The 14,335-nt window shown below is 45.7% G+C and overlaps 1 protein-coding gene across 7 annotated transcripts in view; it reads left to right on the forward strand.

Moving 5' to 3' along the window:
• TNIK (TRAF2 and NCK interacting kinase) overlaps positions 1-14,335 on the forward strand; it is a 164,151-nt gene that overhangs the window by 86,413 nt on the left and 63,403 nt on the right. For all 7 annotated transcript variants that reach the window (XM_065674578.1, XM_065674583.1, XM_065674584.1 and 4 more), the window contains exons 4-6: positions 2,788-2,913; positions 11,174-11,284; positions 13,592-13,682. In XM_065674578.1, the coding sequence (XP_065530650.1) occupies positions 2,788-2,913; positions 11,174-11,284; positions 13,592-13,682 (328 nt within the window). The remainder of the gene's footprint in view (positions 1-2,787; positions 2,914-11,173; positions 11,285-13,591; positions 13,683-14,335) is intronic.

Consider the following 14,335-nt stretch of genomic DNA (forward strand, 5'->3'; position numbering starts at 1 on the left):
CTTTCCGGATGTTCAGCATATGCAGAATTGACTTGCTGTGAAGGCAGTCACCTGTCCTCAGGAGTGTGTTTTGAAATACTCTACATGTTGTGTTTGGTGTTAATATCTGTAGGACCTTGAGGTTCTTTTTCCTGCCAACAGGTGACAAGATGTGTTGAAATTAATCTGTAAATGTGAATGAGATCCGTTTCTGTTTACTCGCAATAGTTGCAAGTGCCATTTTTCTAGTTCTTGTGAGAAGCAGGCTCTAATGGAATGGGCAGACAACGTGTCTTGGAATCCTGCAGAGAATAGAATTAGTGTGGTTATCGCAGCCATAGCCATCTGCAGTTTCATGAAGGAAGTTTTTGGAATGTAAAGCCCCTATGTTTTAAGTGAGCTCCCAAGCCAGTGTCTCATTCCAACTGCATGCCTTGCACTAAGCCCCCAAAGGCTCCTGACAATCATGCTTTGTTTAACTCATCTGCGCTCTTGCTAATTATCTGTTAGGGAAGATTGCAGCATAGAGGCCCTCAAATTACAGCACTTGATCGTTTAGGGCAGCCGCTATCTCTGAATTAAGAATTTGGATCCATTTTCCAGGGGCTGGTCCTGCTGTATGCCGCATGACCTACTTCCAGCAACGGATGTCACAGAATTGATCGGTGGAGGCAAAGTGTGGCAGCAAAACCTCATCTGTGGGTTTTGTCAGTTTCAGGGTTGGGGTACAGCAGTTCGCTGTGATCATTCCTTTTTCTTCCCTCCCTCGCTGGATTTACTGGTGGTGATTGCTGGCAGTAGTCCTGCTTGGAGCAGGAGGTTGAGCTGGAGACCCCTAAGCCTGGCTGTACAAACGTGTCCTTGGGTGCCATCCACAGCTCTGATGCTTTGGAGGTTTTATTTCCTCATTGTGAATACTTCAGCCTGAAGAAGGATTTGAGATAAAGCCTTAGCTCAAGTGTCCCCGTGCCTTATCTCCATTTTTCCTAGAGAGCCAGGAATGAGGTGGGGGATGACTGAAGATCTGGCCAGTGGTACCTGGGGAGCTGGTGAGGTTTTGTGCTGGCCACCCCTCCTTGCTTCCAGTGTTGTTGAGCATCCACCTGCTTTTTTGTTGCAGAGGGCATGGGGCCTGATAAATTGTTCTATTCCCTGGTTTCCTGGGCAAACGAAAGCAAGCAAAGTTGTGTTGACTGCTTGAAGGAAAGAGGTGCTAAAGGTCTTCTAGAATAATTCCCGGGTTTTCCTTGTAATGTTTGGGCCTGTTCCTCATCCTCTTTGGTGCTTACACTCTCCATGTTTTTTCCAAAGATAAAATTGGAGTTTGTTTATACAAGCTCCACCTAGCTACTACTTCTGTTTGTTCCTCCTGCCCTCATCTTCACTGTTCTTTCCTGAATTCTCTCTGGAAGACTGTAGTCATCAAACCACTTTCTGTGGTAGTTTGGGAAGAAAGCTGTGTCTGTGTTGCATGACACCCTGTCAGGGAGCACCGCTGTTTGCCAGGGTGTCTTGTCCTTTGTCTGTTTGTAAAACTGAAGTCTGGATGAAGCAGGCGAGGGACACAAAGGTAATAAGTAACAGTCCTTCTGGTCCTTTTATGATAAAGCTTATCGACATCAAGACACTAACTGCTGCTCCACAGCTTGCAAAATTAAAGTGGGCTGGAATTCAGTCAGCTTAGAATAAAACCAGGGCATGTTTGATGGTCATGAAAGCTAAGAGCTAGGACATCAAAACAGGTATCAGTGCAGTTCCCCTGCCTTGGCTGCTTCAGCTATTGCTGCGTTGCAGACAGGAGAGAGAGAGGCTGTAGCAACCCACAAGAATAATGCTTGTCACCAGGGCCAGGTGAGTCTGGTGAAGAGTTTGTGCACAGGCAGCATCAGCCTCCTCCCCGCATGGTGCTGCCTACAGCACCTGGTGTCCCCAAAGGTCTTGTGCTGCTTCCAGGGTGGGCAGGAGCAGGGTATTGGATGGCCAAGATACATAGTACAGAGCACTTCTGCCATGCAGTGGTTTCTAGAAAGCCATCTTCTTGGGCCTCTGATGGATTCAGGAGTGTGTGTATCTCATCTCATGCATTGCTTGGGTAACACAAGTATGGTTGAGCTTACGAGCAACACAAAACTGATGTAAGTTGCGGTATGAATCATAAAGGAATTAGTTTAAAAAGATGGAGGAATGTCTAACCTGCTGAAAACATGCAGGTCTGGCACTGGTGCACCTCTGAATGGAGAACATGTCTCCATGTGAGGGCTCAGTTCCTGGCCAAACCTCACTTTGCTTGGCCAGCTCCTCCTGACATGTCCGTCTAGTTGCAGACATTCAGCTGCTCAGGAGCTTCCCAGGGCACTCTGCTCTGGCCTATGCCGCAGGATTTGAAGCAGCACACAGGGACGGTGGGTCATTAACTCATGTGAGAGGACTGCTGCCCCCTTAAGCTCTGCCAGCACCTTTGGGATCCTGCTCTGGAGGAAATGCAGGACCTGAACCATTTGGAAACTACCTGACTTGCACGCTGCCTGAAGATCTGTCAGTTCAGCGCTCAGAAATAGAGCAGATGCTTCAAAGTATGTGTTTTCTCCTTAGCTTTTTACTCAAGGAGCAGCCCATTAGTCTCCAGTCCAGACCTCAGGCTCTCAGGGTTTGGCTGCAAAAAGTGGCTGTAAAAAGCAATTCAAGCAAATTTGGGAGAGTTTGGTCAGAAATGGGGGGCTTGGAAGTTCACCAACCTACAAAGAGAACTGGGACCCTGTGAAGTGCAGTCTTTTAGAGCCTCTGGTTTTTCCTTTTGCCTCATCCCAGGATGAAGAGGAAGAGATCAAACAAGAAATTAACATGCTGAAGAAGTATTCTCACCACCGAAATATTGCTACGTATTATGGTGCTTTTATTAAGAAGAACCCACCAGGAATGGATGATCAGCTCTGGGTAAGTTGCTTTCTTTTCTTTAAAACAACTGGGTTTTGATGCAAATTATTTACTCCATGTTGTCCTCTTACCACCACCCATATTGCACAAAAATACCTTATTTTGCATGTCTTTTTCAGAGCCATGGCTTTGAAAAGGCTCTTCCTGCACTGCAAAATGCCATGAAATCTTTGCAAACTGATGATAAAACCATTTCTATTCTGAATCGTCACTGACATCTTTGTTACAATTTTCAACTGAAAATTGTTCCATCCCATGAAAACAAATGCATCCAAAAAAAACCCAAAGCAGTTGGAGGGAGCCGGGAGCATTGCTGGGAAGATGGAGGCTGGAAGGAGGATACTGGGCACGTGCGATTTGTGCTAGCTCTCAGCACTGCTTCTCATGCTTAATCTTTCATGGAGTCAGTGCATACGAATAAAGAGGAGAGGGATGGCAGAGGTTGAGCAGGAAGGTCTGTGGCTGTTCAGCTAATGAGGATGGCTCATGTTGCTGAAGGGCTGCAAGCTGCTTTGCCTCTCCATAAATCCTTGGGTGCTTCCTCCCACTTCTCCCCTTGTCAGTGCTTGTCGGTTGTTACTGGAGCATTGGAGCTAACCTCCGTGTGGGCAGCTGGCTGGTGCTCACTGGGGCTGGGCAGGGTGGCAGGCACCACAGGTTAGGGCCCTGGGCACTGCCATAAGGGGATGGAAAATTACTTAAATTTACTGTGCTGTGTTCTGAGTTCCACTGTGCTGATCTGAGTCTGTGGAGCAACAGCCTGCAGCCCCCATAGGTGTCTGACCAGCAGTCTTGAGACCCTGCTTTCATTAGTACAGCATTGAAGAGAAAGCTGTGTTTGAGTTATCTTTAATATAATAACCTGGATGTTGTCCTGTAGTCTAAATGGAGTTTGTTTCCTTGCAGTCTTTTAAATCCAGTCAGTTCTGACCTAACCACAGGTGGTTTCCAAAGTTTTATGTACCTGAACAAGATTGCTAGAGTCTAGTTTTTCAGGGTAGCAAATATCCATGGTTCATCCACGAGACCATGGAGATGCTGAAGAGCCAGCAGCATGCTCCTCCCTGGAGTTTCTGTGTAATCTAGGCTTTATTCTAGCAAAAGGTTCAGTGGCTTCAGCAGTTTTCCCCTGCATCCGCATGCCAGAGCATCAGGGACAGTGGCAGCTGGGGCATTTTAATGAGCACTCCCTTCTGGGACGGAAATGGAGCTGATGGGCTTCTGCACCACTTTGCTACCAGGACTTTCTGCTACACTGAACTATTGGAAGACTTGGGGTCTTGGACTCCGGGGACTTTTCTTACTTGGGTGTTGGGGTTATTTTTGGTGGGAACTCTTAAAAAACATGTTCTTTTCAGCTGGGCTGGGATTCAGTGAGCAGAAAGCTGTCAAGCTGAGAAATGCCTTTTCATCCTGTGAAATTCCATTTGGCTTTAGCTGGTTTATAAGCTGTTAAAAAAAAAAAAAAAGGGTAAAATAGAAAACCAACCCACAACATTTCCCCTGGTGCTGCTGGAGTGCCTGGGGGAAGAAAAACCCCACCAACTGTGTGCCAAAGTCCTCAATAGCAATGGAAGCCCTGACTTGAGCTGGGCTTTGCTCAGTGCCTTTATGCTGCTTGGGTTTAGAGTTAGCATGGTCTGAAGAGGATTTGTTGTGTTTGTTTTTTCTTCAGCTCTGGTGCAAAAAACTCTTGGCATGTACAAGTGATAATAAAATAACGGCTTTTTTTAAATGATTGTCCCATCCAGAGCAGCCCAGACTTCCAAAAAGAAAAGCTCTGTAGAAAACTCTTCGGATTAAGAGAGGCACTTTCATCAATCCCCATCATCATGAAAGTGCAGAGGATGCTGTACGTGCTGTATCACCTTCAGATGCCCAAAGTCAGGAGGAGAACCTTGGTCTTCCCTGGTGGGTCACCCAGCCATGCACGGGGAGAAGGTGTTCATCACCCAGCTGTGCTGCTTCTCTTACCCCTTGAAAAGGCAGACTAGATAATCTGAATTCCCTTTCAGACAGCTAACTCTGCTCTCAATTTTGGGGCCTTTCTCATGGGCTTGTGATACAAATTCTTGCAAAAGCTGCTTTTCTTGCACTGAAGAGTGCTGGGGGGTGAGGGTTTTGTAAGTCCATGCCCAGTGCTGAGGCTGTTTGAGGTATTCACAGGAAAGCTCCCTGGCTGTGGAGGAGACCTGTGCTGGTGGCGGTGTGTTAAATAGCTGTTGTTGCAGGATCTGATTGAATTAGGACTTGCATGAACTCTATCAGTCTTGCTGCACAGATAAAGGCTTGTTTATTTTTCATTGTCCCTTTGTTGAAATAAAACGGTTTCTGATAATGCCCAAGTAATTCTTTTTATCGACATTCAGGAGGCTGATACGGAAATAAAAAACAGGGAGCTCTTTCAGTGGAGATTAAGATCTCAGAAACGCAACAAGCTTCTGACATGAAGTATTGTCATCGCTTCTGCTGCTGTGATGAGCAGGTGTTTTGGTGCTGCTGCTCCATTCGGCAGCAGCCACTTGCCTGAAAGACGAGTCTACGGAACAACTGAGTGTTCCTCAAATCAGAGAGCTGCACGGAGGATATCTTAGCAGATGACAGTGGAGATGTACATCATAAATCCGATATGTGGAGAAAAAAAAGGAAAAGTCACAGTGGCGACCTTTTTGAAACATACAAAAATAAGAGGCAGGCTTATTCCTGTGTTGGATAAAGTGTTACTTTCTGGGGGGACTGTGCACCTTTAGCAGGGATTGTGCCTGTCTCTTAACTGGGACAGAGGGGTCCTGCCCAGGGGGATCTGTGGTGCGAGGGGCGAAGAGAGGGTGGGCTGCAGAAGCTGGGGAAGTGACCCAGGACATGGTGAGGACCCAGTTAATCAATTAACTGCTGCTTCTTGGAGGTAAACTCATTAAATTCCCCGTGCTCATCTCAGATTTAAAGTATGGGTTACGAGGCTGCACATAACCCAGGGGCATTGTGTTGAGATACTTGGAGGGGGCGGGGGGAGTTTGGTGATAGGAGATGGGGCATTCTTTAGCGTGAACTTGCTGGGGTAGGTGACCCCTTCCCAAAGGACCTTCTCCTCAGCACATCACCCGCCCTGACAGCTGCTGGAAGTTGCAGGCTCTCTACATCATTCCCGTAGTTTTAACACAGTGTATACATCTGCAGGTCAATAGAAGTGACATTTCAGCTGGATGTTTGTCATCTGCTTTTGCCGTCCATGGTGCACTGAAACCATCAATAGAGAAGCCCTGCCATGCATGGGCAGCAGGCAGAGGGGGGTTTGCAGAGTGTGGGGGCTGGCGGCATCCCGGGGCAGAGCCTACCCTATGTGGTCCCCAGGGACCAGCGGTGCTGGCTGCGGATGGATGGCTGCCATGGCAACTCTGCCTGCACCCGGAGCCACATCTGTCACAAAAAGGGGGAAAATTGCTGATATTCAGGGTGCCAAATACCTGCTCATGAGGAGCATGTTGGTGTGGCCTCTGATGTGTCATCTGGGGTGATTCTGGGGAGGAAGGAATTAAGAGTGATTTAGGACCAGTGGCTAAGTCAGGATGGCACTGCTGCAGCCATGCAGCACTCAGGGCTGTCCCTGTGTAGTTGCAATGTGTTTTTTCACTGTGTCGAGCTGTAGAGATCTATTGAATCGTGGCAGGGTGATATGAATGGTCACAGTGAGGACCTGGAGAGCAAAAATGGGGGCAGGGAGGCTCCACTGAAAACGGTGCACAAGCCATGAAGCACTGGGTGACACCTGTGCAGCTCAGAGCAGGATTGCTGTTAATCTGCTTATAGGCACTGAAAAATATTTTTGGACAGTTGCTGATAACCTTACATCACAGGAATTAAATCACTAAACATTTGAGAGGGAATGGTTTTTGGCTGAGCTGTAATTCTCCCTAGTCCCTCCAAGCCTTGCAGTCCCAGGGGACCGAGAGCCTGGGGTAAGCAGAAAGGCTTTCTGCTGCTGTCTGGCTGAGTAAGCCAATGCTATTTCATTCTCACCCCTCTTCAAAGCAATGTCAGTGCTGTAAACATTGTGAGACTGGGAGCATGACTCCTTTTGCTGCCTTTCCTATGCCCAAAGCTTTCAGCCTGCTCTGGACCTGTGGTGGCAGCTGCCCGCCAGCTCCCCAAGGGGCAGGAATTGCTTGGCTGGCCTCAAAGTGTGGGGAGATGCAGGCAGGGCACAAGCAGGCGAGTAATTTATTTATGAGAATGTGCAAGAGCCATTTGATGCTGGCTTTGGAGAGGAGAGCGCAGAGCAGCACTGGCCCCCACCCATGTGTGCTGCTGCAGCAGCATCGCAGCCTGCTCCAGCTGTAACACCAACACAGGCAATTAAAACCTGTGCTTATCTTCCTACAGAGCATTTCAGTTGCTGCATAATACCAGCTCCATGACTATTTCTGGTTCTGAAATGGGCATCAGCTTTTCTGCTGATCCACCAAGTGAAAGTCTCTGCATTGTGTTTTTTTCAGTGTTCTGTCGCCGGCTCCACGTGCCACAATGTGTGCGATGAGGGACCCTGTTGCAAGGGAGCCAGGCAGTGGGGTGGGATGGGAGGCTTGGGTGGCCTGGGTGTATGGGACTGCATTACTCCTGTGTTCTGTTTACACACACAGCAGGACAAAGTGTTTCCAGCAGCATTCAGTCATGGCACGTTGCATGTTTGTTTTCTGTAACTTAGAGAAGCCACTTTGCTCCTGGGGTGAGGAATAGAAACATGGAAGGATTTGGCTTACAGAGCAGGGATTTGAATTATTTTGGGGGGGTTTCTCTGGACAGGCTGGAACAGTTCACCAGTTGCTGGATTGGGATTTCTATGCTGGAGATACTCAGGTTTGAGCCCTTCCATGGGGAAGGGATGGGAGCAGAGGTCTTACTGGCCATTCCCAAACTGGGGAAAGTGGTGGTTGATTTGAAAGCTGCAAAGCCTCTTTAAACAAAAAAATCATGAGACAACAGGACACAGAATTTACAGCTGCTGCTTCTGAATTTGCCTTGCTTGTGAAGTTTGCTGTCACTCTGGTATGAAGAGCTAAGTAAATGCTAAATGAACTGTATTTAAAAATACTTCCTCGATAAATAGCCTTGCAAATTAAATTTCAGAAGATGATCTTACCTTTAGCCTATCTTGATAATTTTAATTATGGTTAATAAAAATTCAATCTGCATTTCAAGTTTGTTGTCCTACCGCATCATGACTTCATCCTTTAACAAGATTGGTTAATGCTGCATGTGTGTGCGGGGCAAAGCACTCACCTAAAGCCATGGGACTGGAAAGAAGGTATCTTAGTATAAGTGCCATTCGAAGTCTTGTGTGAATATACTAAGCTCTGCCCTAAAATCAGCTGGAACTGTTGTTCCCCTTTCTCCTATAAGGCAGTTTGTTGGTTTCCAGCCTGAATATATGCATCAAGTGTTGATATATTGATATTATGCCAGTACTTTGTTCTTCTCTCTCTCTGGCACTTAGTTGTCCACACTGTTGACAGTATACACTCATATCGTGTAGTCATCCATTCCCTGGCTGGCTGAACAAGTCCTCAGGTCCTCTGAGAAGACCTGATCATCTTTCTGTACTTGCTTCAGCGTGCATTTATAGTTCACAAGCTCCATCACCCAGCAGGACACAGTGCTGTGGGTGAGAGCTCACCTGGCCTGTTGGCATGACTCCTTAGCCATCACCTGTGTTGCCGTTTTTTGGAGTGCCTTTCTGTTAGTAGCATATGCAAAATGCTGAGCCCCCTTGGCCACTGCCCAGCTGGACCTGGAGCCTGCTGGTACTGCCAGAGATGTGCTGGTACTGGGTATTTTGCTATGGATGTCCCTGCCCATGGCAGGGGGGTTGGAACTAGATGATCTTAAGGTCCTTTCCAACCCTAACTATTCTATGATTATATGATGTTACAGGACTGTGGAGCTCTTAAAAACCGAGTTGTAAACGCATCCCATAGGGGTTTCTCTTTCCCTCTCTCCTCTCCTCTCCTCTCCTCTCCTCTCCTCTCCTCTCCTCTCCTCTCCTCTCCTCTCCTCTCCTCTCCTCTCCTCTCCTCTCCTCTCCTCTCCTCTTCTTTTCTCTTTCTCTTTCTCTTTTCTTCTCTTTTCTCTTCCCTTTTCTCTTCCCTTTTCCCTTTTCTTTTTTGTTTCCCTTTCCTCTTCCTTTTTTGCTTCCCTTTCCTCTTGCCTCTCCTCTCCTCTCCTCTTCTCTCCTTTCCTTTCCTCTCCTCTCCTCAAGATTTCACCATTACAGACTAGGAATGTATCAGCAGTTGGCCGTATTATTCACTTCCTGGTGCAAAATTAATCTTTGCTGTGTGGAAATCAAGGACAGGGCAGAGGACTGCATGAACTGCCAGCTCCATAAAGATAATCTGACAAATTAACAGATACACTGTGTACTTTTAATGGGATTTCTTCCACCTTCTTTTAAGCATTGTGATTGCTGTATACATAGCATAGCGTGCCCTTCCTCTTCATCCTGCTCCAAACCTTGGTGAGAGCCTGTGAATGAATTTCCATGGAAGGGGACTGGAGAGGGCAGCCTTTTGGGTTGGAAAGTGTTTGTGGCTAGCTCAGCTATCCAGGGTTTTCCTTTCAGAGCTTGCTGCCATGGTATCCCAAATGTTCATTTAATCAGAAACACATGCAGACACTGATATTCCCCACGTGTCAAACATTCAAAGGGAAGAAAAAAGGAGGAGTGGCTTTGGAACTGGCTGTTCCATTATTCCCTGTTGGTGAGCAGTAAGTAACCTATGCTTTAGGCCGTGTCCCAGTGACCCAGCTGGGTTGCTTGTCTCCTCCTGGGGTGGGAGAGCTGCAAGTTCTGCACAGCATTCCTAGCCCTTGCATGGGGCAGGCTTTGGCTAGTCACACATCTCTTGTTTCTTGAAGCCAGTTTGCTGACACAACAGGGACATACAAATAATTTTTCAGCTGTCAGTTTAGTAAGGGAAGACAGACTTGATATCGAAACTGAAGATAGGAGCATGGTCAAACCCAACTAAGGTATAGTCTGCTCAAGTATGGTGTTTAATGTGGAGGTTTATAGCAGTACTATATCTGTATTTTATGGTTGTTTATGATAGTCCTTTGAATTACTGCATTTGAGCCGTTTGGTTAGCAGTAACTCTTTCGCAGTTTATTTCTCTGCTCTTGGCCTATGCTTTTAATACAGTGATGTCACTTGCTTGGAGAACATCAAATGCCATGTAAGCTTCTCATGATAAGAAACTAAACACGTACATAGAAGAATCTGGCAAGGCACAACTCATAAGGGAATATCTTTTAGTAGCAAGCTGATCTAATTGGAAAATGTGGTTTAACATCTGAGAGAAACACTTGCACAGGTTTTAGAGGATGCTTGTTGCATGCATGGGCTGTGCTCCCTTTCTGGAGCACACTGATGGCTCCTGTGTGCCCTAGGGATCCATGATGTCCCTGGCAGGCAGACACACCCCATGTTGTTTTTATAACATTTATTTCACAATTGCTGTATGATATTAAGTCTGGGCCTGGGTTAGGTCACTGTACTTCTGTATTTAATTTTGTGAAACTTTGGAAGTGGTACAGCCGGTGGTGCCCAGTCTCGTTTGAACCAACCTGAGCAGCAGGATGCCAGCTTTGTCCTGGACAGGCTGAAGCTACTTGGCAAGCTTCCCCTCAAAGAAGGTTTCCTGCCCAAAAAGGTGATAAAAAACAAAGACCTTCTGGTTAAAAAACTAGAAAATAAAAATTGAAGAGTGTACCTGTTTTGTACGGTTGTAGGAAGCTTTCAAATGTCTGTCTTGTTGCCTTCACACTTTCAGAGTTGAAGAACTTACATGTTAGAGGCAGAGTTTTGCTTGTATTACTGTTAATACTAAACATTGATTATAAGTATCAAGTAGGGTATGTAGTGGTGGGGTCTTTCAAGGTGGGGAGATTTCAAGGTTTCCACTTTCCTCTGCTGATTTTCTGCATTGGACTGATCACTGTTTCTTGTTCCAAATCTTCTGGAGAGCAACAAGCCTTTCAAGCCTTCCAGCCTTCTACTGTTTCACTTTTACAACAGAACCTATGTGGTTTACAAGCTGATAGGCTCAAGATTGTGTCCCAGTGGCTCTGCATAGCACTGTGGTGGCCCCACAGTTGCATTGCCAGTGTCAGGGTCCTACCTGGTCCTACCAGGGTCCAGGGTCAGGCAGCTTGGAGGATGCTGTCACTGTCATTACAGTAATGGCATTTTTGTTCCATTTGGCAGCTGGTGATGGAGTTCTGCGGCGCAGGCTCTGTCACTGACCTCATCAAGAACACGAAGGGGAACACCTTGAAGGAGGAGTGGATTGCCTACATCTGCAGAGAGATCTTACGGGTACGTGCTCAGAGGGAGCTGAATGTTGGGTGGTGTTGGAGTGTTGCAGCTGGTGCTCAGGAGACATGGAATGACTGCCATGCTGCCATGGGCTCGAGCCTCTAGCTAAGAGAGCCCTGTAGCTCTCTTAATTCCCTGACTTTTAACCCTCTTTTTTCCTTCAACAACAACAACAACAGAAATCCTTAGTATTAATAGGGCAAAGATTTATTGACATTAGAATTATATTTTCAATTGACAGAAAGGTGAGCACTAATAAGGTCTGTGGGAAGAATCTTCTTTATTCAGATGCACCCTATGTTTTATTAAATCCACATATCTCTGGCTTTAATGAGGATGCTGCAACTTTTATACCGACAAGATAAATATTTGACTGGAATGTCTTAAAATGGGCCGTGCCAGAGTCTTGTACTGGGAGATGTCAGCTTCAGCAAAGGCTTGCTTGCATTTTGCACAGCTGAGGTTTTATGATGTGATAGGAATGGCTGCCCAAAATTAAAGCCTGTCATTCCACCAACAGAGGTTTTGTTCAAGAAGAAACAGAAATATTGAGCATGTGAAGGAAACCTGAAGAAGAGCATTCTTCAAGTGATAGAGTCTTCAAGTGATAGGATGAGAAAAAACAGCCTCAAGTTGTGCCTAGGAAGGTTTAGATTGGGTGTTAGGAAAAACTGCCTCACCGAAAGGGTTGTCAGCCATTGGAACAGCTTGCTCAGGGAAGTGGTGGAGTCACTGTTCCTGGAGGTATTCAAAAGACATGTAGATGTGGTGCCTGGGGACATGGTTTAGTGGTGGATTTGACTTGGCACTGTTAGGTTTATGGTTGCACTTGATGATCTTTTCCCATCTAAACGATTCTATGATTCTGTGGAAGACAGTGAAGCAAGATGACTGCTCCAGAAGGGGTGTCCAACACTGCCACTGAGGCTGCTGCTTGTGTCTAGAGGTGACACAGCACTTCCCTGTTGACCCTGCATGACACTGTCCGCACCAACATGATGGGCAGAAGGTGTGGTGCTGTAGCTAATCAGCTGTTATATGGACACTACTTTCAGTGCCAGAAAGCCAGTTATGCAGGGTTATTTAAATGTATGAGCACTGTGATCCTACTTCTTAAAATAGTCCCTGGCAGTGAGTCAGAACCCAGCCACTGAGTCAAGTCCCAGGGCCGCTGTTGAGTGTCATCACTTGTATTTTGGCCATGCATTCGGCATTGGTTGGCAACCTCCATAGGGTTTCAGGTGATGAAAGGTTCCCACCTTCCTGATGGAGAAGGTGGCTCAGACTTGGTTTAGACGTTGGCAGCCAGTTGTAATTCTAACATGAAGCTCAATCTCATGTTGTTCAAGCAGTTATTGAAATTCAGTGAGATTTTTGTTTTGCCTCCAATGCACAAAGGTGCCTCTAACCCGGTATAACATGGCTAAAAAAGGGCTCCCATACAGATTCCACAGTTGTATCCCAGGGTAACAAGCGTAAAATGACTCCTAACTACCAGTGATGATAGCAGAAATGACTTTCTTCCTCAAATATTAATATTTTATGTGAAATATGAACCTAATGCAAAATGAGGTTTTGAAGTCATCCATATTTTTCCTATGCTGGCAGTATAGATGGATGTTACTCTGAAATAATAAATGAATGAAATAAAAATGTAGGTTGCAAAAAGAAATTAATGAGTTAATAAAAAAGCAGAACGGAAAAGCTAGTTTACCTTTGGCCTTTGCGACAGGCTTTTATTTTGAGCTATATCTCTGTTAGGAGTATGTGCAAGTTATAACATTTGCATTTGCATGGTAGCTTTTTTAATGTAAGCTTTTCAGTGTATTAAAGACCAGTTTATTGGACCAATATAACAAGCAAATTGTTTTCTTCAGTTTCTGGATGATGGAAATAGAGAAAAGAGACAAAAGCATTCTGTTATTTTTGTCACTGAAATTGCTCCCTAAGGCAAGGAGCACATGGGGGAAAATATGTCTAGAGCTACAGAGGAATTTGGGTTAATATGAGTTAACTGCAGAAACTGAAAGGTTGGGTTTAATCCCTATAGATTTGATGGTTCTCCTGCAATGGGGAGCACCCACTGCAGCACATACAGCCTATCGATGGGCCTTTTGCTTGCTGGGCATGTCCTCCCAGTGTGTGACACAGGGTGATATTTTGAACACATTCTAAACAAAAGGATTCTGAAGTGGTTAACTCCAACTGTGAATCTTTCGTTTCCAGAGCATAATTGGTTGAGGAGGAATGTCCAAAAATAACATGCTTTGAACTTGGATTCCTCTAACCTTTCTCTGAATTCTCTAGGGCTTGAGTCATCTACACCAGCACAAAGTAATTCATCGAGACATCAAGGGACAGAATGTATTGCTGACAGAAAATGCAGAAGTTAAACTGGGTAAGAGTGGGTTAGAGCTCTTGGAAGCTGCAGGTGAGCTGGCTGGAGAGAAGCAGCAAAACTGACTTGTATACAGCTTGGAGAAAGGGGATGGATACTGAGATCTACTCTTGTGTTTTTTCTCATGCCAATCTCAATAACATGACCTTGGGTGTTGACCAAGTGCTGTGTTATAAACTGCTAGTGGTTGATGGCCAAGTTCTGCCTGCAAAGATGTAGCGGTGTTTCTGTTCAGAAAGGTAGTTTGGGCAGTTCTTTCATCAGATACAGGTTAAGCAAGTGACCATTTTTTCATGCCCCAGACTGAAAGTTGCCCTGTGTGCATTGCCAGACATTATCAAACTCTGTTCCCCCACAGCTTCATAGAAGTGTCCTACAGGATCATAATTCATTCAGTTTAGTGTGACATAATCCAGACTTATTTTTCAGGCTAACTTGTTAAGGACAGCTTAATTTTCAAGAACTACTCAAACTTTCATAGGTGGTGTTAGTCACCCTGAGGAAGACCAGGCATTCATGTAAAGATCATATGGAAGACAGCAGATCAGCATAGATGATGTGCTGATATCCTCAGTTGTCCAGCACCAATGTTAAGGCTGGTTTGCATGTCTTAATTTCAGCTACTGATGGAAGATCATTTACACTGGTAAAGT

Source organism: Lathamus discolor, chromosome 3 (assembly GCF_037157495.1).
Source record: "Lathamus discolor isolate bLatDis1 chromosome 3, bLatDis1.hap1, whole genome shotgun sequence".
In the NCBI taxonomy this organism is placed as follows: Eukaryota; Metazoa; Chordata; class Aves; order Psittaciformes; family Psittacidae; genus Lathamus; species Lathamus discolor.